Raw genomic sequence first — 26,757 nt, forward strand, 5'->3', positions numbered from 1 at the left:
AATGTATATATGTGTGTGTGGTTTGGAGTTTTGCTTCCACCCCATCCTCCAGGCCTGGGAGGCTGGGGTGGGAGTGGGCTGGGAGTTTGGCTGAGAGCAGGAGGCTCTGAGTTTAGAGATACGGGGGTGGTGAGGACTGGCCCTAGGTCCTGGGCACCCTGGAATCTTTTGGCTCATGGAAGTAGGAACCCAAGTTGGCCTCACAGAGGCTGCCAGCATGTGGGTGAGTGGCGGCTTCTTTGCACACAGCTGAGGACGTGGCTGGATGTCCAACACCCCTTTCCCCCGGGATGCGGCTGGAAGCCTGTAGCATGATGTCACCCGCCGCCCTCCCACCCTCAGCTCTGTGCTTTGAGGAGGTCTGGCACATTGTTTCATTCTCAGAGCATCTCTGCCTGGCAGAAGCAGTCCTCTCCGTTCTGGTGGGGAAGGGGGAGAGGGCAACACCAGGCATGCAGACCTGGGGGCACCCACAAGCACTGGCTGGCTGTGGCAGACCCTGCGGTGGCGTCTCTTAGACTTTCCTGCTGAATTCCAAAAGCCAAGGAAAGAGAATGTGTCACCCAAGCTCAGGGTCAGGAGAGGAGCAGTGGTGTCTGATGGGAGTCCCAAGGGACTAATCACTAACTGAGATTTCATTAAAGAGTCTCATTTTATCTAAAAAATGCATATGAATTCACAGTCATGCTCCGTCTATGTTTATTTTGAAATAAAAGGGCTTCCCTCCAGGCTCGTTGAGGAAAAACTGACTGTCCAGGCTGATGAGCCCTTGTGTAACCACACCCACACCCCTGGGGTGCCTGATCCCACTTGGGGTAGCATTTCATCAGATTTCAGAAGTAGTCCAACTCCTCTGCCCAGCACAATTGAGAAAATGGTGATACCGAGTCGAGAAGTGACTTGTCCATCTTGGCCAGTCTTGAGTTAGTCTCCTCACAAACCATAAAAGTAACACTAGCTTCTACTGATGGGGCTTTTGGGGCGGCATGCAGTATGCTAAAAGCTTTCCATGCACTCTTTCTCACCCATTCCTCACGACAACCTGATGAGGGCAGAACCGTGGTTACCCCCATTTTACAGAGGTGGAAGCTGAAGCTTAGGGGAGTGAGGTGACCTGCTCATGGTGCCCCACGAAGTGGTGGAGTCAGGGCTTGAATCCCACTTTTTTGGCTCTAGGTTCATGCCTGTGGGTCTCTGTGCCACTGGGTGTGGGGAGGGCAGGTCGTGGGGGGTAGAAGGGAGGAATCCTGAGTCTTGATCCTTGCCTGCAGGTGCCCCCCTGGTCAGCATGCCCCCCAAGATTCATGGCTACCTGCATCAGCCCCTCCTGGTCTCCTGCTCTGTGCACAGCACCCTCCCCTTCCGCCTGCAGCTGTGGCGCAACGGGACCAAGCTGGGCGAGCAGAGGCACTTCCAGTGAGTGGTCGATGGCCAGCTTGTTTGTCCCCAGCCCCAGGACTCCTAGTATTCTCATGCCCTGGTGAGGCCTGAGGGGAGTGGGCAGCAGGAGAGGGACTTTGGTCTCAGAGATCGCAGCCTCCCAGCATGGCCAAGGGTGGGTAAGAGTAGGCACCTGGAACTCGCACTACTGCTGGGCTCTCATCCCCTGAGATGGCTGTGGGCCTTCCTCAGCCTCCAGAAAACTCACCCCATGCAAGGCCGGGCTGCTAACAGGGCTCGGGAAGCGGTGGGGGGGGCGGGGGATCAGGGCAGAAAGGACCCTCCAAGAACTTCTTCCTTATGGATGGGTATCCATGGCTCAGAGGAAGGGCTTGCTCAGAGTCACACGACATAGTATGGAATTTGCACGTTCTTGGCTGCCTGCCTTATGTCACCAAGGTGCACAGAGGATTTGGCGTCTCCCTTCTGGGCTGGATTCAGGGGACCGAAGCTTCTGAGGGTTGGGTAAGGCTGGATGACCGTGTCTGGGGTCAGGGCGATTGTGTGTCTCCTGCTGATCTCCATGCGCAGGGAGTCAGGGAACAGCAGCTGGGAGATCCCGCGGGCCTCCAAGGCGGAGGAAGGCACGTACGAGTGCACGGCGCTCAGCAGGGCCGGGACTGGGCGAGCAGAGGCCCAGGTTGTCGTCACAGGTCTGTCTCTGTGTGCCCCTCTCCCAGAGTCTTCCCTCTAGGATTTCCTCCCAGAGTGCCTCCCTACATGGGGCAGCGTGCCAGCCGGCTGCTGGGCAATGTCCTTCACCCAGACTCTGGCTGCCCACACTGCTGCCTGCTGACCCCCACGTGGGGCTGTCTCCCCTGGGAATGGGCCTGGGGTCTCAGTTGGAGGAAAGCTGAGAAGGCTACCTGGGGTCATGCCTGCCCTGCCCCGCCCAGCCGTGAGCCCTCCCCTGGCATGTTGGTCTGGCCTTTGAGCCTTGGCAGACCCCCAGGCACTTTCAGAGATCACCATCCATCTCACAGCCCCAGTCCCTTATCACCTCTAGGGTCCTGCCCAGGACGGCCCTGTCAAGCTCAGGGAAGGATGGATGTGCCACGGAACATCTGGAAATGTAATTGGCTTCATATTGTAAAATTAATGGACCCAAGCTGTCTTGAAGAGAAGAAGAGGAACCTAATGAACATGGAAAGATTAGCCCTTCTGCGTTCTTTCATAATAAAAAAATTACACATGTTCTTTGTATCAAGATTGAAAAATATAAACAAGCAGTAAAAAAGATCAAAATAGCCTGAAATCCCTTCACTCTAAACATTATCTTGATAGTATTTTGCTGTATTTCCTTCCAGACCTTTTTCCATGTGTGCCTTTTAACAAAGATGGGATAGAATTATTTACGCTCACTTACACCCTGTGTTTTTACCACCTGACACTATAGCGTATCAACAAAGATTCTTCTCTGGCAGTAATTAATGAAACTTCCCTTTTAATAATAAGTACAGAAAAGTAGAGAGAACTGTGTAAGAAAACCGTGTGCCCATTACTTAGATTTAACAACTGTTAATATTTTGCCATATTGCTTTTTCTCTTTTTTTGCCCAAGTATTTTTAAATTAATTATAGTCATCCTGACATTTTAGTTTATATCTCTAAAAAAATCAAGTAGATTTTTCCATACGGTAAAGTTCTCTTCTCCTACCTAACAGCACTAACAGTAATGCCTTGATACTGTTTACTTTTGTCCCTAGTTGCATTTCCCTGTTTGACCTCAGAATGCCATTTTTTGGTGGTTTCGACAATAGCATTTTTAGTGACTGCAGAGTTGAAACGCCCTCCGTTTGCCCATCCGTGTTCAGGCGTCCTGGCCAGCGGCAAGGGTAGCCTGTGTGGGCTTAGCCGTTTCCTGCTGGTTCTCAGGCCCCTGTCCCCCCACCCCCCACCCCCCGAGTGGGACAGTCTCTGAATGTGTCACTTCTTATGGCTTTTTCCTTTTGAGATAGCAGTTTTCTTAGTTCCTCCCTCATTTGGGGTGGTGGCCTTATTTCTAAATTTTGACCGTGGTAAACAGCCCTGCTGTTTGGATAGAGAATTGCTTTGTGCACAAACACTTTCCCCCTGGGGGTTATTTCCGAAGCTCCATTCCCTAGGGAAGAATTATTGCTCAAAGGGTGTGAAGTCTGGTTTAGTCCTTGTTGAATATCCAGGTTGGCTTTATAGGGAAAGCACGCACAGCCATCCGCCCCGTCCCCAGGGACGGCGAGCAGCTCTGGTTGAGCTCTCTGCTGCCTGCTGCGTCCCAAGGGATATGACACCGCCCCCCAGCGCCTCAGGCCTGCTGCTGAGGCAGGGCCTGGGGGCTGCCCACGGCCAGGCCTGCCGGATAGCCCCCTGCCCCTCCTCAGCTCACCCTGCGCACGTGTCCCTGCAGACCCCCCGCCGCAGCTGGTGTCTGCCTCCAACGTGACCGTGTCGCCAGGAGAGACCGCCGTCCTGAGCTGCCGCATCCTGGCTGAGGCCCCCTACAACCTGACGTGGATCCGGGACTGGCGTGTCCTGCCAGCCTCGGCGGGCCGAGTCTCCCAGCTGGCTGATCTGTCACTGGAGGTCAGCGACGTCATGCCCAGTGATGGTGGGCGGTACCAGTGCGTGGCCAGCAATGCCAACGGGGTCGCACGGGCTTCTGTCTGGCTCCTGGTGAGAGGTGAGCCTCTTCCTGCCACTGCTGTTCCCAACACCCGACGTGTCGTTTGCCTCAGGAGCCCATTGGTCTGTCCCGCTGCTCCAGGCCTCATCCCCGGCAGGCACCACCAGCCCTTTCAGTGTTTGCTGCATCTTTAGGGAAAGAGAATTCTGCGGCTTCCTATGCCCACCTGTACCCAAGGCTAGTGGCTGTCAGTGTTGGAAGGCTCATCCTAACAGTGAATCTAAATTTCTACTGCTGTAGGCCATGCCAATTTCACCTTGTCCTGTCCTTTTCCTATGCCACTGAGAACCTCCCTTATCCACACCCCCACCCCTGTAAGGTAGGGATCACGATATTGGAAGCTTTGTAAAAGCCCAAATATCTGATGTTCTTGGCGGGGGCTGGGAACAGCGACCAGATGGAGGTGTAGACAGCAGTGAAAGGAGCACTTGTCTGGGAGTTTTGAGAACTGAGTTGTGGGCTCAGGTTTATCCAGGGTGTAGACAGATCGTCTTCCCTGGGGCAGAATTTCCAACTTGAGGTTGTTGGAACAAGTTTTCTCTCTGTGCCAGCTACTCTTGAATGGCGGTGGCTGCCTGGAGTGTGTTGTGAAGGATTCTGAAGCACAGATCCAGGTTCTGCAGGAAGGAGACCTGTTAGCTCTGTCTGCCATGGGTGTGCGAAGGGTGTGCTTGCATTTCTAGATTAGCTGTCCTGTGAAGTTTGCCCAAGTCTGACAAGTTTGTGAGCTCTCAGAGAGCCAGGATAGAACCTAAGTTTGGGGCCAATTCTAAGGCAGGCATGGGTCCACCTCAAGGTTCCTAGAGGACCAGAGCCATCCCCAGCCTTGGAAGCTGCCCGACATCTTCTTAAGTCTTTCCAAGGCACTCAGCCCAGAGCAGACTCTAGGGAGATTGCAGCCAGGATGCTCCCACCAGGCCAGGGAGCATTGGGAAATCTGTTCCTAATGTGGCCTGGGAATGTGCTCTGGGTTGCTGCCTGGTTCACCCCAGTGCCCAGGAGAGCCACTCGCAGGGATTTGGGTTCCTTGCATACTTTGCTTCTTCTTTTTTGCTCATATGTGGCTGCCGTGAGGGGAGGGGGCCCTGGGGCTGAGTGCCTGGAACAGCGCTCTGGGTGGCTGCTCTGACTGTCTCTTCCCTTGTCCACCGGCCCACCATCTGAGCTGCAGAGGCCCCACAGGTCAGCATCCACACCAGGTCCCAGCGCTTCTCACAGGGTGTGGAGGTGAGGATCAGCTGCTCAGCCTCGGGACATCCAACGCCCCGCATCTCCTGGAGCCGGGAGGGCCGCGCCCTGCAAGAGGACAGCAGGTGAGGGGCCCAGGGCCCAGGCCTCCGGGATTGGGAGCAGGTGCACATGGATGCCTGTGTCCCCTTCCTGGGCCTTGGCCTTCATACCTGTAGATGGGGGAGTAGCATTTGCTGTGCCTTCCTCCTGGGATTATTTGGGACTCTGGAGTGAGCTCATTCGAAACAAAGATGCAACAGTGTGGCCCAGTGGTTAGGACATGGGTTCGGAATCTGACAGGCCTGTGCTCTAATCCTGCCTCCCTGCTTGAGCTGTGTAACATTGGGCACGTTGCCTCCCCTCTTGGAGCCCCATAAATGTATGTAGAGCGTCCTGCACAGTGCCCAGACTCCAAGTGGGCAGGGTGGCCTGGCGGTCCCGAGTGACACTACTATTTCGTCTGTTGTTAATGATGACTGTGTGTGCTGCCCTCACTGGACCCTGCTGTTGAACATGTTGTTTTTGCGGCATGACTCCAGAATCCTAGTGGATGCCCGGGGAACCCTGATCATTCTGGGGGTAGCCCCAGAGGATGTTGGGAACTACAGCTGCCAGGCGGCCAATGAGGTTGGCACAGACGAGGAGACTGTCACCCTCTACTATTCAGGTACAGGGGCTGACGGCGTGGGCGGGACAGAGACCACTCCCCACAAATATCTATTGAGTAACTACTCCATGCGAGCACCTGTCCAGGTAGAGCTTATATTCCAATGGGGGAGGCAGAAAACAGACATGCAGATAGATAAATGAATGAGACACTTTCCGATGGTGAAGGTGCCGTGGAGGAGACAGAGCAGGGTGCTGTGATGGGGTGATGTGCAGGTGGGGGTGCGAGGGAAAGGACTGTCACCCGCGGTACTCAGCAGAGCCTCTCGGAGGAGGTGACCCTGGCCAGAGCATTGCAGGTAGAGGATGACTAGAACAGGTAGGGCAAAGGCCCTGTGCTTGGAATGAGCCTGGAGTGGTGCTCAGAGAGCTGCTGGGAGGCTGGGTGGAGTGGAGTAGGAGGGGGCGGGGGAGGGGGAGCGGAGGTAGAGAGGTAGGGGGAGAGGATGGGGAAAAGGTGGGGGGAGAGGGAGGCAGCTTAGGCAGGGCAACTTAGGGCCTTGTAGAATTTGGGCTTTTATTCCAGGTTTGGTAGAGGGAGCAGTAGAGGGGTTTGGTCGGGAGTGACTGGCTTTAATTTAAGGTCCTAGATGGGAAGCTTTCAGAAAGCCAGCTGCAGCTAGATCTTTCTGGGGTGATTGGCTCTGGCTGATGGGGGTGGGGTGGGGAGGAGAGGAGGCAGGGTATTGGAGCGCCACCCATGTCCCCTCAGGCCTCTGTCCCCACTGTACCCCTGAGCTGTGGCAAGCGTTTCTCAAAGGGCGTTTGCTTGCCCCCCAATTCCATGACTCCTGCCCATACAGACCCGCCGTCCATCTCTGCCATAAATACTGTGGTCCTGGCCGCTGCCGGGGAGGAGGCTGTGCTGGCGTGTGAGGCTTCTGGGGTTCCCCCACCCAGGATCATCTGGTATCGAGGTACGCTGGGTCGGGAGAGGGCTCCGGGGCCCTGGAGCCTCCGCTTTCCACTGGGGGCACTCTGAATGGGGTGTCTGGGGACAGCTGGCCTGTTCCAGCAGCCCCCACCCCTCACCCCAAGCCTGGTCTCGACACAGCTGATGCAAGGCAGCTCAGCAGGTGTCAACAAGATTCCGTCAGACCCAGGTCTGGATTCTGACCTTGGGCAAGTGACTTGGCACCTCTGAGCCTCAGTTTCCTTCTTGGGGAAAATGGGGAAAAGCAAAGAGAGGTTGATTGCATGAGGTCTGTGCCCTGTGTCCTCAGCGATGGTGATGGTGATGATAATGTGGAAAATGGGAGCAATAATGCTACTTTGAGGCTATTTTGAGCTCATGGGTGTGAAATGTTTTCATGGTGTCTGGCATGGAGCTGGAGTTTGATTGACAGGAGCTATTCTTCAGTCCCAGATACTCCTGGGACTTGGGGCCGCTGCCTCAGTCTTTCTAGCAGTAGGATGCTGGGCTCCTCATCAGGTCTCAGCCAGGGGAACCCTGGAAGCACTCCATCCTTTGCAGCACCTGTCTGATTCCCCTAGCGTCTCCTTGATTCTGTGCGGCAGGCTGGGCAGGGGCTATTAACTCAGTTTGAATTTTTGTTCAGCGTCACCCGTCAGTGCTAGTGGGTGGCAGAAGACTCTGGACTCATTAATTGGGGCTCAATTCACTGCATAGTCTGGCCGAGAGTCCCAGCAGCCTAGTCCTGGAGCCCTTTTTAAAAGGGGGGTCAGAATCAGGGGAGTCCAACGGACCTCGGGAGCCTGGGGGCAGAAGACAGGCAGGAGAAATGAGGGAGGCCCCAGGAGCAGAAGGCCAGGGAGGCCTTTGTGGGGTAAGCTCTCTGGGATGCAGGCAAGGATAGGATGTGGTCACCCTGGGGCTCCCTAGGCCTCTCCCAGAGCTGATCCAACCTCAGGCTGAACCTGGAGCAGAGGCGCGGGAAATAAGGAGGGAAGCCCAAGCATGGAGTTACTGGGTAGTGGGCCTGCCCTGGAGGGGAACACACTGAACCCTACCTGAACCCCACCCTCCCAGCAGGATTAGACCCAGAGACCCTGACTTTGGTGGTGGGGTGCCTACACCCAGCTCCTGTCCAAGGCCTAACTTAGCTTTGTAGAGTCACAGGAGCCCAGATTAGCAGGGCTCAGGCGGCCCCATCCCCTGGCCTCCCGCAGCGACCACAGGCACCTGCCTAATGCATTCTCGTCTTTGGTCCAGCGGGTCTGGAAATGATTCTGGCCCCTGAGGCCTCCAGCTCCGGGACCCTGCAGATCCTGGCGGCTCAGGAGAGGGATGCTGGCATCTATACCTGCCGAGCTGTCAATGACTTGGGCGATGCTTCTGCGGAAATCCGGCTGGAGGTTGGGCGTGAGTATACACCTGGTCTCTGTCTTCTCCCACCCTTGCACCCTCCCCTGGACCTTCACTCTGACTCTGAGCAAGGAGCAGAGGATTCTCCTCCATAGACTGCCCATGTGGAATTTGTTTTATGTGAATCTTGAGCATATAGTATAAAAGATGATTGGAAAGACCGTGCACGCATTCTCTCTTGCTGTGTAACAAATGGCCCCCAAATTCTGCAGCTTAAGACAGCTTAAGATTTGTTATCTGCCAGTTTCTCAGGTCCAGGAATCTGAGAGTGCCTTAGCCGGGTGGTTCTGACTTAGGGTCTCTCATGAGATTGCAACCAGGCTTGTGGCCTAGGCTGCAGATGTCTCAAGCCTGACTGGAGCTGGAGGATCTACTCCAATTTCACGACCTTGGCTGTTGGCGAATTTCAGTTCTTTGCCATGTGGACTTTTCCAAAAGACTTCTCATAACACAGTATCCCCCGAGAGAGAGTCCAAGATGAAAGCTGTGGTCTTTTATAACCAGCTGCAGTCTCAGAAGTGACATGCCATTATTTCTGGCATATTCTATAGGTCACCCAGACCAACCCTGGGAGGTGTGGGAGGGGCTCCACAGGGTGGAGTACCAGAGGGTGGGGGCTTGGGGGCCATCTTGGGGACCGCCTACCCCAAGAAAGTTTGGTTTAAGCTTAGACATTGCTATCGCTGAGCCCCAAGATCCAGCCTTGGCTCCATCACTTACCATCTGTATGCTTTAGTCAAGTCACTGAGCCTCACTTTCCTCATCTGTAAAATGGAGCTGACCATCCTTCCTCCATCACTGGGTGACTGCGAGAGTAAAATGACATTGGGCACATCCTTAGAACAGGGTCTGGCCCATAAAAGTGCTTAATAAATAAATTATCCCTTTTTACAGATGGGAAGTCTGATTTTTTCTGTGGCTGGTGCAGGTCTTGGCTGCAGTTTCCATGATTCTAGGCCTAAATTCCAAGCACTGGGAATTTCTGGGAAGCCTTGGGCTCTGCAGTTTGTCTCACTGAGCCAGGACAGATTGGGCTCGGAGGGTTTGCCACAGCCACGTGGGAGAGACAGGTGCTGGGAGTTCTGGAAAAGTGCAGAGAATTGAGAATGTGCCTGGGTTGGGTGGGCCGGGCTAAGCGTGGGCCGGGAGGGGTGGCCAAGGAACTTCCCAAGGAAGTGGGGCCTTGGCCTCTTTCCCGAGCACTCAGCCAGGGCCTGGCCTGGAGTAGACTCAGTAGGAGGCTCTGACCCCTGGGGGAGATGGTACCTTCTCAGGGTTGGGTTCCTCCCAGGTTTGGAGTGCCTTTAGCCTTCATTCATTTGTTCCTTCCATCATTTATTCCTCCATCACCAGGTGCTCATGTGCCAGGCCCTGTGTTGGGGATACAATGCAGGCAGAACACGGCTTCTGCCTTTGTGTTCTCATGGAGTTGAAGAGAGAAAACAGGCAGTAAGAATACACAGTGTACCAAATATGTGGAAGCTATATCATCAGGGGTCTGTGGGGACCCAGAGAAGGGGCCAGCCAACACTGGGGGCTGGGAGGGCTTCTTGGAGGAGGTGATGTCTAGGCTGAGGACAGAAGGCATAAGTCAGGTGAAGAACTGGGGAACAGTGTTCCAGGCCACAGGAACAGCATATACAAATCTCCCAATGACAAGAGCTCAAGGAAGGGAGGGAGACTGTGAGAATGGAGAAAGGAGAGGCCAAGACAGGCCCAAACAGGTCTCTCCCGGCCTTGGGAGCTATGCGTGTAAGTTTGGACTTGGAATTACGGGTTGGTGTTGAGAGGTTTTAAGGAGAAGATGTGCTCAGACTTTCCCTATAGAGACACACTGTATGAGCTGGGTGGGTGTGGAATGGCATGGGTGTGGGAGACTGATAATAACCATAATACAATAATAGCTAACACTTTCGTGATATTTACCATGAGCCAGGACCAGTACTAGGTACATCCCACGTACAAACTCACTTAATCCTCTCAACAACCTTCTGATGTGGATGAGCTTGGATTGTGCTTTCCCTCTCTGAGCCTTGGGCTCATCATCTGTAAAAAGTCTTAGAGATGCGGAGTGAGTGAGAGGTAAGAAAGGCCTGGGATGTAGTGGGCTCTGATAAATTATGGAGGATGGGCTCACTTTCATTAGCAGTTGTCTGGGTGCTCCAGGGAGGCCTGCTCTTGGCATTGTTATGAGCAGTCATCCCTTGCCCTGTATCTGATTTCTTTTCCGCAAAGCCTTATTTCTTTGGGGCTGACATGCCTGCCTGGCCCTGCTCTCTTGCCTGTCAACTGTTGGCCTTGAAGTCATTTGCCCACGTCAGAGTTAAGAGGCAGCTGGCACCCCAGAGGAGGCTTCTGGGGCACGGGGCCGCTGGCAGCCTCTGGCCCTTAGGTCAGGGAGAGGGTGGAGAGTTGCCCAGCACCTGTGAGACTGGAATGAGAAATTGAGGGGTGATGGGAAATCAAATTTCCTGCCCATTTGGGTGGCAGCTGCAGTCCAGCCTTCTTGGCCAGGTTGGCAGAGCCTTCTGGGACAGGGAACTGATGGGCACAGCACCTACTTCCTGCTGTACAGCTGGGAGCTGGCTTCCTGGCAGCACTGGGCACGGGAAGGAGGGCCTGCATTTGCGGACCAGCCTGCAAGCAGTTGTGCCTCATCTTCTGGGTCTTGCTTATGGCAGTTGAAGGTCCTGGGTCAGTATCTGGATCTTGTGGCTTATTTGGCCAAGTTATCTACCTTTCTGAGCCTCTCTTACCTCATCTGTGAAATGGGGATGATACAGTAGAGCCTATCTGATAGGGTTCTTGAGAGGTCTAACGAGATGCTAAACTAGCTCGGGGCTTGATGGAATAAGTAATCAGTACACTTCGGCAGCCTTTTCCCACCCACCCCTCCTCCTGTGCTGTGAGATGGGCTGGGCTGACAGAGGGTCTGTGAGGTGGAGTCTCCCACGGCTGGTGACTGGGGCTCCATCACAGCACCCCAAGTCCAATGCCCTTTCTATACTTTAAAAAACTGCCCTGTACTAAGTTATCTTGGCTTGGCTCTATTTCTCTCTAAATAGATCCTTGCCTGCCCCTCTTTCTGTCTTCTCATTTCAGTCCCTGCTTCTAGTTTCCAACCCCAGAAGGCCATGGACAAATTGCTGGGTGGACGAGCAGGGGAGGTGGGTGTGTGCTTTTGTGGGTGCTTAAGGCCCTCTGGTCAGCCTGGAGGGACTGGAGAGAGGCAGAGCTGGGCTCTGTGAAAGGCATGGACGGTCTGAGGCCGGCAGTGGGCCCAGGGCCGAGTGCCTGCGATACTTTTAGGGGCCAAGGAAAATGTTCTAATTTTAAAACCAGAATAAGAAATGAATACAATAACAATGACTAGATAAAATGAATCCAACCTAGATTGTCATAAAATAGAGCTTCTAATATTTCTTTATGGAGGATGGGCCCACGGAGTCATCTGGCATGGCCGGCCAGTGTAACTGCGGCTTAGGGCCCAACTGCAGGATCTTTCAGTGGGGGGAAGGATTCTTCTGAGCCCTCTGGGGAGGGGCTGTGGAGGCTGTGGCTCGGTCACAGCCTCATGGCTGCTTTCTGTAAACGCAGGGCAGGGTCTGAGGCCGAGCATCTCCCAGCAGGCGCGCCTTGTCCCTTTGCAGGGCCTGAAAGCGGAGAGGGCTGGGCCTTGTAGATGAGGTGCTGAGAGGCGCACAGGCCTGGGGTCTGCCCCTCCCGGATGTGCTGCAGGCCTCAGGGGCCAGCCCTTGCCCTCACCTGGCCTATAGTCTCCCATCCCTACTATAACAGGGCTGTCCAGCTCTGGCAGGTGAGGCTTCTGGGGTCCAATCTCATTTTGGGGGCCTCCAGGTGAGGAGAGGGGGCGATGGCTACACAGAGGAGCCCCAGAGAGACTTCTGGTGAGGCTCATATGGGGACAGCTGAATCTTGGATTTGGGCTGCTCTGGGACTCACCCCTGCAAGAGGATGGAAGAGGTAGGTGTGGCTCTGGCTGGGGGGGCTGTCAAGTTGTCCCCCTGCTCCTGGGGGAAGGCAGGGGTCACCATGGATGAGAGCCTGGGCTTTAGCATCGGCCCAGAACTCAGTTCCCAGCTCTGCCATTGACTCTGAGCTGTGACCTTGGGCAGATTCCTTAAACTCTAATCCTCAATTTCCTCATCTATAAAATAGAAATTAGGATAATATCTACCTTATGGGTTTATTGAAATTATAGTGAAATCAGGATTCTAAAAGCTCTGTCGCAATGCCTGTCACTTAGTAGGTAGTCCAAATGTCATCTTTATTTGCTTATTATTCTAAGTGTGTGGTCCCTTCGAAGGTGGGAAGTTCAAAAACAGGCAAGGGAATGGGGAAGAGAGTGGATTTCAAATAATCCCAGAATCAGGAAGCTGAGCTGGGCTGATTGAGGGCTGAGGACAGGAGGGACAGGAGCCAGTCTGAGAGAGAGGGAGCGTGGTCAGTGGCCTGCTTGGAGGAGGGGAGGTCTGAACTGGGGAAGGCAGACTTTTCCAGGTACCTGGCCATGAGGCTGAACCTCAGCTCTGCCCAGGGTAGGGGTAGAGGGTGGCAAAACCCAGAAACCAGGAGCCAGGACTTGGCAGGATCAGTGACCCCCTTCTGGGGTGAGACTGGAGCTAAAGTTTTCTGGGATCCAGAGTTACAGCAGCTGCCAGGCCTTAATGACAAAGTGAAGAGGCGAGCGGGTGGTGACTGAGGTTGCATCCAAGACTGTCTTCCTCTTTGCAGTAATTTTCCAAGTTGTGTTTATATCTCTTTGGAACTTCCCTAATCCCTGAGGCTGGGAGGGGATTTTGATGTCATGGTTTGGATGAATGGTGGAGATTTCTGAAGAGAGATGGAAAGAACAAAGAAGTGGAGGCTGTTCCATGCTACTGGACTCAGGGGGTTAAAAGTAGGACAGGGGCCCTCCTTGGTGGGAAGGCTCAGTACGGGGACCCAAAGCTAGAGGTGGGAGGTCGCAGGGCTGGAGCGGAGCCCGTCGGGTTGGCCCTGCTCCCGACCTGCCGAAGAACGCAAAGGATTGTGTTTCTGTTTTGGGGAATAACTTGTTTCTTTCTTTTTTTTCTCTCTCTGATTATAAAAGTGGCACAATATTTAGAAAAAAGTCTGGAAGTAATACCACAAGCTATAAACTGTGACCACCTTTGGGGAAGGATGTGGGACTTGTGGTATATAGAGCAAAAATTAGGGAAGTTTCCATTTCTTGTGTGTTTGAATTTTTTATAACTCAGGTGACCAGGGCAGCTGAGGCCTGTTATCTGGGTGCAATGATTACTGTGGCCCCCTTTTCACAGTCAAGTGCCCCACTTTGCACCATAAATTGTAAGGTCACATTATTTATGCCAAACGTTTTAATTTGGGGATAGCTTTACATGTTTATTGCAGGAAATTCAGCAAACACGGAAAGGCTTAGAGAAGAGAGTACAGATGACCCATAGTCGTTCTCGAGTCTGGCTCTTTGGCTCACACTGCAAGGGCCGTGGGAATGGTTGCCTGATCCCAGCCGGCCCTCCCTGGATTCGTTCTCCATCCACAGAGGATGGCCTAGCCCAGACCTGGGGGTTAAACAAACCATTGGCGAGTCCAAGAGACATCTGAAAGGAAGGCCCCTGTGGCCTGGGAGGCGGGACGAGGTGGGGGTGGTTAAGAGGCAGTGGGGCTCACTCCCATCCCCCATGTGAGCCCATACCCTGCAGGCCTTGGTCATGATCAAACTCAACCACACGCACGATGTGGCCAGAGCTCGGCTTGCAGCCCCTTGGTGGTGGGCTTCTTGGGAGGCCCTGCACGGCCAGCTGGCAAAGTGAGGCCCCTGCGACTCCTCACAATGAGGCCTTCCTGCTGCCAAGGGCTACCCCCTCTCTCCTTGTCCCCGTGAGCTCTCCGCTGGCGACCAAGCTCAGCTTAGACCCGGAGTCCTAGACGGGAGTCAGTCTCCCCTGACCCAAGGGGGCGCGGCTGGAAGAGGGGAGTCTCCCAGCGATGGGAGGGGAGGAGTGGGGAGGGAAGGCATGGCTGACCCGTCACCTCCCTACAGACGCCCCCTGGCTGACGGAGCCGCCCCGGGCTGTGGCCGCGGAGCTGGGGAGGAGCGCCTTCCTGACCTGCCGGGCCACGGGCCGCCCGCCCCCGACGGTCACCTGGCGCCGCGGAGACGGCCAACCGCTGGGGCCCAGGCGAGGCAGCAGGACCGGGCAGTTGGACACGGGTGTGCTGTTCTTCGAAAGTAAGAGATTAGGGCTGGGGCGGGGGAGGGTGGAGCCAGGAGGTGGGACTGCTTCTGATGCGTGTGGGTCAGGCTGCCTCAGGGTCACAGGTCAGCGAGGTGAGCCTGGGCCAGTCGTTTCACTGCCCTGAACCTGGTGTGCAGGGGCTGCGGTCTTCCACCTGTTGCCTGGGTCTAAAGGCAGTCCCGCCTTATGCGGTTGTGCGGGTTGAATGAAGCCATATGTGTAAAGCCCTTCGATTGGCTCCCGTTACACATTCTGCTGCTGCTTGCTATGAGCCAGGCCTGATGCTAGGTGCTTTGCTTACATCCTTTCATTAACTCCATTCTACAAGGTACAGATATGATAAATTATCCCCATTCTCCGGATGAGCAAGCGGAGGCCCTCTCAGCCTTCCGAGGCCTGTCTGTGTCCCTCATCCTTCATCTCTCTGCTGTCCCAGCCCTCCTACCTGAACCCCTCTACGAGGCCAGGCTGGAGGGCTGACCAGCCAAGCTCGGGCTTGGCTTCTGCCCCAGGCCACAGCCCCAAGAGCCTCCCATAGGGCTGCAATTGTGCTGAGGGCTCTCCCTGAAGTCTGGGGACAGGGGACCCAGATGGGCAAGCCAGCGCTGCTGGAGCTCTGAACGTACCTTGGCCATCAGGTTTGTCTCTTTTCTGCTCCTCAGGTGTGGTCCCTGAAGACCAGGCCTTGTATGTCTGTGAAGCTCGCAACATTTTTGGGAAGGTCCAGGCGGAAGCCCAGCTCATCGTCACGGGACATGGTTTGCGGGAGGATCTGCAGAAGGGGGCAGGAGAGGGAGGCAGGTCCCTCCTGGGGGTGCAACCAGGCCATGGGCACCCCCAAGAAGATTCCCCATGGTAACCCCATCCTTTGGGTCAGATGTGTCCACGGCCAGGTTCTCCAAGAGAAACATCTGTATCCCCACTTCCTGGGCAGTGTGCTGGGCACTTTCACCCTTTAGGATCCCCAGTCCTGATGTGTCTGCCAGTTCCCCTAGGGAGGGGGCGGGTGTGCCCTGGAGGCCTGTCCCCTGCATGAACGCATGTCTTCTCTGCCCACAGTCCCCCCGCAGATCGCCAGCAGTGCCTCCATGGCTCGGGTCTTGGAGGGGCAGCCCGTGTCCCTGCCCTGCGTCATCCTGGCTGGGAGGCCCCTCCCGGAGAGACACTGGCTGAAGGCCGGCCAGCCTGTGAGTGCCAGGCTCCTCTGGGGGCAGCGGGCAGTGGCGCCTGGGGACGGAGGCGGGCTGGTTACGTTCACACCTCAGCCTCTGCTTTGCTGCTCCTCTTTTCTGGAATGCCCTCTTCCTTTCTCTCTTGTTTTCCTGCCTCTTCCAAGAAATTTCTCTTATAGTACCCTGATAGCATCTGTTGTCCTCTGTAGTCCTGGCAGTCGATGGGCTGAAGTGGCTGCTGGATGCCTTGGAGCTGCAGGCTGGGAAGTGGGAGCCAGTGGTGGCACAAACACGGAGCACCCGGCACGCTGTTCCCATCATTCCAGGGCAGAGATGGGACATTGACTAGTTTACTATCTGTTCCCAATTCCTAGTACACTGCTGGACACAAGGTGGTTGCTTAATGAACTCACAGTAATTTTATCTTCCTCTGTGTCTCCTCTTTTGCTCAGTCTTTCTTTGCCTTTCCCTTTTTCTCAATTCTTCTTCCCTGTCCTTGGACATGCCAGGAGTACGATGCTATAAAGAGGGACCTTTGCCTTGTTTTACCTTGAAGGGCTAGGAGATGGGCAGAAGACGGACACCTAGTGAGGCGGCAATTTTGTGGCCATCGTTTCTGTACCCACTGCCCTGGTGCTGACCTCATTCTCTCTCCTTCAGGCTAATGCTGCAGCCTCCTGACAGTGCCCCCAGCCAGGACCACCCATCACCCTCCAAAGGCAGTGCAAACCCCTTAGTCTGCCTTGACTGGTCTGTCCCCAGCTCTCCCCATTTTCCCTATTTCTTTACACGGTCATATATTCCTGCCGTGCAACATACTTCCCAAATCAACCCTCTGCCTTCCCACAGCTGTGCTTTTAGCCCATGACATTTCTGCCACCAGACCCACCTTTTCCTTTCGTTTCTGCCTACCATCCCTTTCTGGTCTTTTCATAACAGCAAAAAGCATGAGAGAGTAACAGGATATTGAGTGCAGTTAGCCCAGCAAGGCCATGTGGCTGCAGCATCTTCATTCCTCAGACCTAACCTGGAAGGAAAGGCCTCTTCTTTTCCCCATTTTCAGATGGGGAAACTGAGGTCATGTAGCTAGTAAGTGGCTGAGCCGGGACTTGCACCCAGGTCTGCCTGACTCCACATCCGTGCTTCAAAACCTCCTAAAGCAGGAGTTAGCCAGTCATGGCCCTGGGGCCACATCTGGCCCTCAGACTGTTTTTGTAATTAAAATTTTATCGGAACACAGCCACACTCACTTGTTTACAGTTTGTGGCTGCTTTTGCATTACACTGGCGGAGTGAGTATTTGTGACAGAAGGAGACCATATGGCCTATAAACTTTTCCTGTCAGATTGCTGACCTTGTGCTGAAGCCCAGAATAAATGCCACCTCCTCCAAAAGGCTTTTCAAAATCCCAGCGGTTATGCTTCAACCTTACCGATTCAATCAGAAACTCTCCATAAAGACCAAGTCATTGTTATTTCTTTTAACTCTGTATTTAGAAATGCGTGCTTGGTTTAAAAATTTCCCCAGGGTTAGTTAAACATTTTTCAACGTGCAGCCAAGTTTGAGAATCAGTTGTAAGGTTGCATTCAATTTTTTTTTCCTATTAAACTGTAAACTTTTGAGGCCAAGAATATGGCTTATTCATCTGTACCCCAAATAGCCCCTGGCTCAGCACCTTACCCAGGGACTAGACATTCATTCACTCCTATCAAATGCCCACTGGTCACCTACTAGGCTGCTGAGCAGTGGGGCAATGGGTATGATGGTAAAGCCCAAGGAATCCTGAGCTCCGGAGCTTACGGGCTTTGGAGAGGATAGACTCTGTTGATGATGCACACCCGTGCCTGCATGATTAGCCCTGACGGAGAAGGACCCTTGGACTCCGGGTGGTGGGTGGTAAGCAGGCTCCCCTGGAAGATGATGCCTTGAGTGAAACTGAAGGATGCAAGGGGAAGGGCTGGGCTGGGAGAGAGTGTTGGGCCTCATCAGTGACAGGCTGGGAGCCACCGGAGGTGCTGAGCCTGTTTCAGTTCAATGGGGACAATGAGGAGGAGACAAGGAACAGAAACCCCCTCAGGCTCGCTCAGACCAAAAGGCCCCTCCTGGAACCTGAGGGCAGAATGTGCAGCCGAGGCTCGCAGGACAGTACGAGGACCACTGAAAGCAGGTTCAGACTCGATGGAAGGGTCTTTGGGGCCCTTCGCCCACTTGGGACTGGCTGGAAATCTTTATGAGGGTTTTCCTTGCCTCGTTCTGGACCAACGCTCTCCTACCCTACCCTGGTTCTGGTGGGGACAGATCTGGGAAGCCACCAGGAGCCATGCACCCTGCCTCTTCCTCTGGGATCACATCAGATGTGACCTCTCTCCTGCTCCTCTCTGCACATCTCAGGTCATCCTCTCTGCACATCTCTGGTCATCCCCTCTGCTCAGTGGCCACAATGTGGAAGGGCCACCCCTGCTCCGTACACCTCGGAGCTCCCCCCCCCCACTAAAGGCTCTGCCCCGACTCCACATTTCCATTCAACCCTCCAGTTAGCTGCCCTGGGCCGGTCAGTCCAGGCCAGACAAAGATGGAGTTAGGGGTATGAGCTCAACCTAGCCTTGCAAGGCCAGGGGGTGGGGGATGAGCTGGCTCCTCCTGGAGGCCCCTGTCCCTGCTCCTGGCAGGCGTACAGCTTCCTGAGGTTCCCTCTTAGCTGGCTCTAAGAGGCTGCCGTCCAAGCGAGTGCTTCCTCACCCTCCGCAGCTACCACCCAGCAGCCGACATTCCATCCGAGCAGATGGCAGCCTCCACCTTGACCGGGCGCTGCCGGAGGACACGGGGAGGTACAGCTGTGTGGTCACTAACACGGCCGGCTCGCAGCGTCGGGACATGGAGCTTCTCGTCCAGGGTGAGGCCTGGGCCCCAAGGTGCTTGGGGTGGGGAGTGGGGTTGGGAAAGGATGGGGGGAACTTGATCTTGAAAACCTTGAAAATATCATGCAAATAATGCATTATCATTTTAGGAAAAATAAAGATTTGACAAGTGAAAAAAATAACACATACACAAAACTTTCATAAAACTACTAGTTAAAAATAACCAGAGTTTACACTTTGTTAAAAATTAACATTTTTACTAATGTTAGATGCCCAATGTGTTCTTCAGATAGATTTTTATATCTCTGTATTTATAACTATCTGTATATAACTTTTTTATATACACATACGCCTAAATATTTTAAAACAGAACTGGGATCACATTCTATTAGTGTCTGGCAAGCTGGGTTTTTTTTTTTTTTTTTTTTTTGCTTGACAATGTATTGTGACTTTTCTCTGTAAATAAATATTTAAAAGCCTCCATTGAATGGCTGCAGTGCCTCCGTTTGGGTATCCTATGCTTATTTAGCTCATCCCCTGTCCAATTTCTCGCTAGCCTGAACACCATGGGATAACTACCCTGAACTACACTTTTGTCCGTGTTACTAATTTTCTCCTTAGGATACATTCAGTAATGTGAAATTAATTTCTGCATCATGGAGAGTGGATGTTTTTAGGGCTTCTAATGTGTTTCCTATACAACATTTAGTATAATAGTCTTTTCTGTTTGTTTGTTCATTTTTTTTACAACCCCCCCGAGGGCTGAGTGAGAAGCACGCCTCGTTCTCCATCTGACAGAGGCAGATCCAAAGTTCAGAGAAGGGCTGAGCCTGGGCCCAGGCGTCCTGTCTCCTGTAATTCCAATTAATAACAGCCATCAGTGGTTGAGCCCTTCCCACATGCCAGCCCGCTGCTAAGTTCTACATCTGTTTGCGCTTAATTTTCCTAACTGCCTTAAGAAGTAGGTATTGCTAGACCCCACATTTTGATGTTAAGGAAGCTGAGATTCAGAGCAGGGACACATCTCACCAAGGCCACGTGGCCGGCAAACGGCGGAGCTGGGATGGGCCCCGGCTGCTTCCACAGAGGCTTCACTGCCGTCACGCTCACGGGGTTGGTGCCAATCCACACGGCCTCTCTTGGCTCAGTTCATCTCCATTCAACAGATTTTTATAGCCGTGTTGGTGCCAGCCACCTGGGAGAATCTGGAAGACCATTTCCCTCATACTGTTGAAACTTTGGCTTCTCACTTCCCCTCCCGACTTTTCCATGTCCAGTGTCTCCCTTTCCACTTATCTAAGAGATCACCATTTTCACGTCTGCAAATGTGGATGGTGCCCAGAAATGGACCAGACACCTCCTTTGGAAGTTCATTGTTTCTGCAAACACTATTTTCCTCCGCTTCTCATCTGTTCATCCCCAAGGGATAGGCAGGAAATTGGGTTAATTTAGCTCTCTTGCTGATTAGGAAATTCCTTACAAAAAGATTAAGTGGTTTACCCAAAGTCCCAGAGCAAATAAACTGCAAACTGTTAAACTGTGAACTGCACCACAGTTCCAAGCACAACACAAGCTGCCCTCTGTCTAAGAGGTGGTGACAGGTGGTGATGACTGTAGGCAGTGTAATAACTCTATTCTCCTGTTGAAATGGTTTGTTTTTAAAAGTGCTCCCCAGAATCCAGCCCACTGCCACTCACTATGTCACCAATGAGGATGTCTCAGTGTCTGTTCCTTGCATCGCCTCGGGAATTCCCAACCCCACCATCACCTGGACCAAGGTAAGCAGGACCTTTTATCATGAGGGTAACCAGATGGGTGGATGGGGTGCATTATGGGGAGGACAGTTATGCAAATCACCATGGGGTGTGATGGCTCTGCTGATGTCCCCTCTGACTTTGCCTCAGGAAACCAATACCCTGACTCCCAGGGGTTCCCACTACAATGTGAGTAAGGATGGCACTCTGCTCATCATCAACCCATCTGCCCAGGATGCAGGGACCTATGTCTGCACCGCCACCAACACCATAGGCTTCTCCAGCCAGGAGATATGGCTGTCTGTGAACAGTGAGTGATGGCAGCCTGGTCCTGGAAGAGGAGCTCAGTGAGCCTGGAGGCAGAGGGATGGGCAGTCTGGCCATATATGTCTTCCTTGCACCCGGATGATGCATGCCCTCCAGACTTTCCCCAAACCCCAGTCAACCCTGTCTCTAAATTCTTCTCCTCCGAAAGCACAGGGACCAGAACTCTTCTGTCTCAGAGCATGATCCCAAACAATTCCAACCCAGCCCTTTGTAACCCAACTGTCACATTAACTCTTGGAAAGACCACAAGACCTGGTCCTGGATCCTGCCGACCTCCCCTCTCTCCAAGCAGCCCCTTTCTGGGCTCTGTCCCAGCTCTCAGTGCCCCAAACCTAGGCTTGAAGGCTTCTTCCTGCCTCAGGGCCTTTGCTGTGTATTTCCTTCTGTTTGGAATGCCCTTCCCTGTCTCTTGGCCCACCCAACCTCTCCCATTTATCAGATCTCAGCCCTTCTGATCCCCTAATCCAGTCGTCACCTTGTTATAAACTCTGCAGTTTTCCCTTCATGGCACTCGTCACAACAGTGATTGAATAACTGATGGCGTGGGGGGCTGCTGGGTGCAGTGTTCCCATGGAGTGTAAAGGCCATGAGGACAGGGGCTGGGCCCGTCTCCTTCTCTGCTCTGTCCCCAGCATCCAGCACAGGGCTGGGCACTCAGTCCCTATGCCCAGAATGACTGAATGATGCACAGGCCAGTCTTTTTCTCTTATATACTCTCAGAGCCAATATTTTTATGTTGCAATGTTTTATAAAGGGGGGTATGGATTTCTTCTCTGAATTAACAACTCACAATTTGATAGTTCAGGGGAACATATGAGAGTAGGAGGGTTTTATGTCCTCAGCCGGCTGGCATGCTTGATTGTTGTGTGCAGACACAGCCAGGTGCCCTCGTGTTCCAGTGGTAGAATAGGAATCGGGCAGGGAGCTGGGGAAGGAGGGGTAGGATATACTGTCTGCTATCTAGGATTTTCAGTGGGCGGTGAGAGAGAGGAGACATACACAGATCATTCAACCAGGGTGTGAGAGCACCAGAGAGAGAAAGAGACAGAGAGACAGAGTTATGAATTATCTGGTGATTGATGTCAAGGAAATAAATAGGATAATCAAAGTAGAGAGAGAAGAGGGCAGGATCTGCCAGAATGTTCCTGGGGAAGGTCACCAGGATAAAGAGAAGCCAGAGGAGGTATAGACATTGTGGCAGGAGAGACCCTGTCAGGGTCATCAAAGGGAAAGAAGTTTCCAGAGGAAGGGAGCCTGTGCAGCTGTGATGGGGGAGGATGGGGCAAAACCCTGGGCTCTGAGACCCTCCTGGAAACCTATGCTCTCCCTGTCGTCTCGGAGCCACGTCCCCTGGACTTTTCCTTCTCCTGGCCCCCATCCCATCCCTCCCTTCCTGCTCACAGTCCCTGCTTGCCTTTACCTCCAGCCAAGCCCCGGATTAAGGTGAACGGGTCACATGATACGGATGGGCCACTGAGAGTCACCGCTAAGGCCGGCGACGAGGTGACCCTGGACTGCGAGGCCCAGGGCTCCCCACCCCCGTTGGTCACCTGGACGAAGGACGCCCGCCCCATGCTGCCCGTTGGGGAAAGGTAACCCATTGCATGGCCTCAGGCTGGGTGAGAGGCAGAGCGTGGGCTTTCGGGGTAAGTGGGAGTGTTGTTGGACCCGGGGGAAGTGCATTCACTTCCCCTGACAAGGCTTTACGTCACCGCAGGGGATCCATGGGCTCCGCAAAGCCTCAGTGGACCTCTAGAGGGTGCGGGACGCCCAGGGTGAGACCCCTCTCTGAAGTAATGTCGTCCTGCGCCCTTGCAACGCTCTGGCCGCTGGGCACACAGGCCCTGTCACCTGAGGAACTGAGGAAACTAAGGCTCAGAGAGGTGGGGTGAAGTGCTCATGGCCACCCAGCTACGAATGAGCAGAGCTGTGGTGGGAACCGTGTCCTGACCATCACTCGTGCCACCTCCGTGCCTGTTTGCTCACCCAGAGCCTCTCCCCTGTCTGGGGCCATTGCACAGCCCACCGTGGGATCCCGGGAGTGGGTGGTGAGGGAGGAGCCTGGCTGGCATTGGGTGCACCGTCAGCCAGGGGAGTGGGGGATGGTGGTTCCTTCTGACAAAGCGGCCTGGCAAGTCTTTGAGAAGGTCCAGACTGAGAAGGTCATGGGGCAGCCTGCTCTGCAGCCCCCTGACCCCGCTGGCACCTACACACGTCTCTGTATCTTGGAACATCTGTTTGGCGGGACCTTTCCAAACCTCGAGGCTGATAACCGTGCACCCCTGAGTGTGTGTGTGGGGGGCCATGCCAACTGGGGGACTGGGAGCTGTGAAGGGCCGTGTCTGCAGGGCACCCCACCCCCATGTCCCTTTGGTGCTGATGCAGCTCCCTGACACGGGGCGGCGGTGGTGGCAGGGGCTCTCCCCGCTCCGCTGGGCCTCTTCTGGGAACACCTGGTCCTGGGTTCCCTGGTGGGGCGCTAGACGCCCGGATGCTTCATTATTTATGACTTGTTACTGAAATGGGGGGCCGCATTCCTATTTGTTCATTCCTCTTGTTGTGATACATCAATAGATCAACCGGGAGCCATAAATTTGCGAAAACTGCTTTTGCAATCCTAGAATTTTGTTCTTTTCCTTCTCTCTTGCCCTCTCCACTTCTTACTGGCTTATGCTTTTCTCTTGAGATTTATGAGATTCCAGGAGTTTCAGTGAGGAGGAAAATATGCCTGGGATGGGGTGGGGGGTTAAGAACTCAGACCTCGGAGCTCATCAGACCCAAGTGTGAATCCCGGCTGGTTCCTCACGGGCCATGTGACCTCAGGCAGCCACGAGCTCCTCTTGGCCAGTTTCTCCATCTGTGGAATAGACATTACTGAAATACTGCTCTCATGATAGAATGGCAGATGTGTGATGCTTAGTACATCGAAGTGCTCAAAATATGCTCCTTTTGATATTCTTTTCCTGCTGCTGCTAGTCACAGCTGAAGGCAACATTTCCAGCTTTAAAAAAAATCATCCTCATCTTTTCTTGTCCATTATCTCATTTAATCTTCATAAACTTAAAAAAAATACAACTTTGTGGAGATATAATTCACATACTGTACAATTCACCTATTTAAAATATACAATCCAATGGTTTTTAATATATTCACCGAGTTGAACAGCCATCATGTAGTCAATTTTATAAATTTTCATCACCCTGCAAAGACACTGTGAACCCAGTAGCAATCACCATCCATTCCTCCCCCCCCCCCCCCCACTTCCACCCCAGCCCTAGGCAAACCTTAGTCTGCTTTGTTTCTCTATGGATTTGCCTATTCTGGACATTTCATGTAAATGGAACCATACAATATGTGGTCTTGGGCAGACCACGGTGGCTCAGCAGGCAGAGTTCTCACCTACCATGCCGGAGACCCAGGTTCAATTCCTGGTGCCTGCCCATGCAAAAAAAAAATATATATATATATGTGTTTTTTTTTATATATAAATATATATATATATGATCTTTTGCCTCTGTCTTCTTTCATCAAACATCATGTTTTCAAGGTCCATCTATACTGTAGCATATATCAAGACTGCCTGTCTTTTTCTCACTGAATAATATTCTATTGAATGGATATACCACATTTTGTTTATCCCTTTATCAGTTGATGGACATTTGGATTGTTTCCCCTTTGGGGCTGTTATGAGCAACCCCAGTGTTTTTTATTGTATTTTGAAATTCCTCTCAGGCTGTAGTTTTGGGGCCTCCCTGAGGCTCACTGACAATTTTCCCACACTGAACAGAGATCAGTTGCTCCAATAGATGCCCCCTCCCCATTTAATCCCACAGCGACTGAGCAGGGAATGGTTTTCCAGCTCCCAAGGGAAGCACCACACTAAGCGGAGAGGCTGTGCTTGTTGGCCTCCTTCTCCAGGAGAGGCCTGGAGCTCGGCCTCAAAGCTGCCATCTCGGAAGTTTCACGTGAGAGAACTCACTGCGGTGAGTTTTAGGTGCTTAGCCAGTGTGAGGATACAGACATGGGCTCATAGACACAAAAACAACATGTGGGTACACACCCATGCACTCATCAACACACACACCCATGCACTCACCAGCACTCACACCTATGCACTCACAAACACACCCATGCACTCACCAACATACACACCCATGCACTCACCAACAGACACCCATGCACTCACCAACATGCACATTCATGCACTCACACCTATGCACTCACACTCACACCCATGCACTCACCAACATACACACCCATGCACTCACCAACAGACACCCGTGCACTCACCAACATACACATTCATGCACTCACACCTATGCACTCACACTCACACCCATGCACTCACCAACATACCCATGCACTCACCAGCACTCACACCCATGCATCCACCAATATACCCTCACACAGCAGCTTCTGGGCCAAGGTCAGAAGGGCCACCACTTCCTCTGGAGAATATCCTCGGCATCCTAGACCACCCTGCTGCCACCACCACCGAGTCAGAAAGTCCAATAAAAAAGGAGACATTCCAGGAGCTGGAGAGGCCCTTATATCCTACACCTCGCACCTGATTCTCAACCCCTTCTGTTACATCAGTTTACACGCAGACGCTTTTATAGAGTTAAGCATATAGCACCTTCTATTCTGCCCCTATCATTGATTTTTGTTTTCATTTACCCATTTTCTTGATTCATCCTGGCCTGACACTTGCTTTTCTCTTTAAAGGGCCAGATAACATTCCAGGGCGTTTGGCTGTCACGGTTGCTAAGCTGTTCCTCTGTTGGGGCATGTACTTAATTGCCAGTTCTGAGCAGTTAAATAAAAGGGGGCGGCTGGAACATCTTTGCACAAATGCTCCTCTTTATCTTCTGGGTCATTTCCTTGGGGTGTAGTCCTGCGAGGAAACCACTGAGTCCAAGGGTTGCAATGTTCATCGGGTCGCTTGCTATCCTACTGGGCTGTTGTTTTTGAAAAGAACATCAGACTTGTGAATTCCAAATTGAAGTCAATGGTATTTATTGAGCAACATCCTGTGCCCAGGACTGTGCCGCAGCAGCATCTGGGATGAGAACAAAGACTGTCTGTGTGGAGGGTCAGGTGGTCACAGACCTGGAGCCCCGGCCCGGCTTTACCCTCACTCAGCATCAACTTGAACAAGACCCTCCTCCTCCTCAGGCCTCAGTTTTCCTGTCTGAGAAATGAAAGGGTTGGCCTGGCTGACCGTGGTCTGAGAGCGTCTAGCCTCTCTGGTCCCATGATTCAACCTGGGGATGCTGGGATGAGGCGGTGTTTCTAGGCAACATTGTTTGTTTGTGATTCTCTTGTGGGGCCGGGACAGCTGTGAGCTCTCCTGGCTCCAGCTCTGGCTCCCGGGGGCAGCCGGCCAGGTCCCACACACAGCCAAGTCCAGCAGCATCCAGGAAAGGAGAGGGAGAAGCCGTGGGGAGGTGAGCAGTGAGAGGCTGGAGCTGCTTCTGTCTTACTACTCCTGATTTTCTTATGTTTATCCTCCCACCACCCTTCTCTCCATCCTACCCTCGAGGATGCTAAGGGACACGCAGTATCCACCCCTGTCCTGGAATGGGGCTGGTGCCAAGAAGTGAGGGCTGCAGCTGGGGTTTGGGGTGGAGAAACCCACCCACTCACTGTAAGCCAGAGGGCACAGCACAGACTGCCCAGGACCTCATGGGGTCTTTACCTCGATGAGTCCTCATGGCCCATGTAAGTCCTGGCCTGGCAGCTCCGAGGTCAGGCTTTACCAGCCTATGGCCAGGGAACTCTTCTGGAGAACAGTCAAGTAACTAAACTTCAGAGCTGAACACTTAGATCACAGCAGCAGTTAAGCGCGTGGCAGTCGAGTCCCAGCTGTACCTAACCAGCTGAGTGCCCTGGAGCCTAGGGTGTCATCTCTCTGGGTCTCAGTTCTCTCCTCTATGAAGAGGGTGATGCTGGCAGGCTCTTCCGCCTTTCAGGTTTGGCTGTTGGGAGTTTCAAGTGGGAGTGTGCAGGGAAGGTGCTTAGCCATGCAGAGGCGCGCAGGGAGGGCTCAGTAGTGCAGGCT

At 53.3% G+C, this 26,757-nt stretch overlaps 1 protein-coding gene across 1 annotated transcript in view; it reads left to right on the forward strand.

Moving 5' to 3' along the window:
• The window catches only part of HMCN2 (hemicentin 2), a 149,043-nt gene that overhangs the window by 30,049 nt on the left and 92,237 nt on the right, over positions 1 to 26,757 (forward strand). The window contains exons 9-22 of the mRNA XM_077128152.1: positions 1,272 to 1,416; positions 1,972 to 2,093; positions 3,826 to 4,098; positions 5,273 to 5,414; positions 5,871 to 5,998; positions 6,801 to 6,914; positions 8,171 to 8,320; positions 14,391 to 14,579; positions 15,249 to 15,344; positions 15,646 to 15,773; positions 18,506 to 18,650; positions 20,281 to 20,393; positions 20,520 to 20,679; positions 22,123 to 22,288. Coding sequence (XP_076984267.1) covers positions 1,272 to 1,416; positions 1,972 to 2,093; positions 3,826 to 4,098; positions 5,273 to 5,414; positions 5,871 to 5,998; positions 6,801 to 6,914; positions 8,171 to 8,320; positions 14,391 to 14,579; positions 15,249 to 15,344; positions 15,646 to 15,773; positions 18,506 to 18,650; positions 20,281 to 20,393; positions 20,520 to 20,679; positions 22,123 to 22,288 — 2,071 coding nt within the window. The remainder of the gene's footprint in view (positions 1 to 1,271; positions 1,417 to 1,971; positions 2,094 to 3,825; positions 4,099 to 5,272; positions 5,415 to 5,870; positions 5,999 to 6,800; positions 6,915 to 8,170; positions 8,321 to 14,390; positions 14,580 to 15,248; positions 15,345 to 15,645; positions 15,774 to 18,505; positions 18,651 to 20,280; positions 20,394 to 20,519; positions 20,680 to 22,122; positions 22,289 to 26,757) is intronic.

This window comes from Tamandua tetradactyla, chromosome 2 (assembly GCF_023851605.1).
Source record: "Tamandua tetradactyla isolate mTamTet1 chromosome 2, mTamTet1.pri, whole genome shotgun sequence".
Taxonomy (NCBI): domain Eukaryota; kingdom Metazoa; phylum Chordata; class Mammalia; order Pilosa; family Myrmecophagidae; genus Tamandua; species Tamandua tetradactyla.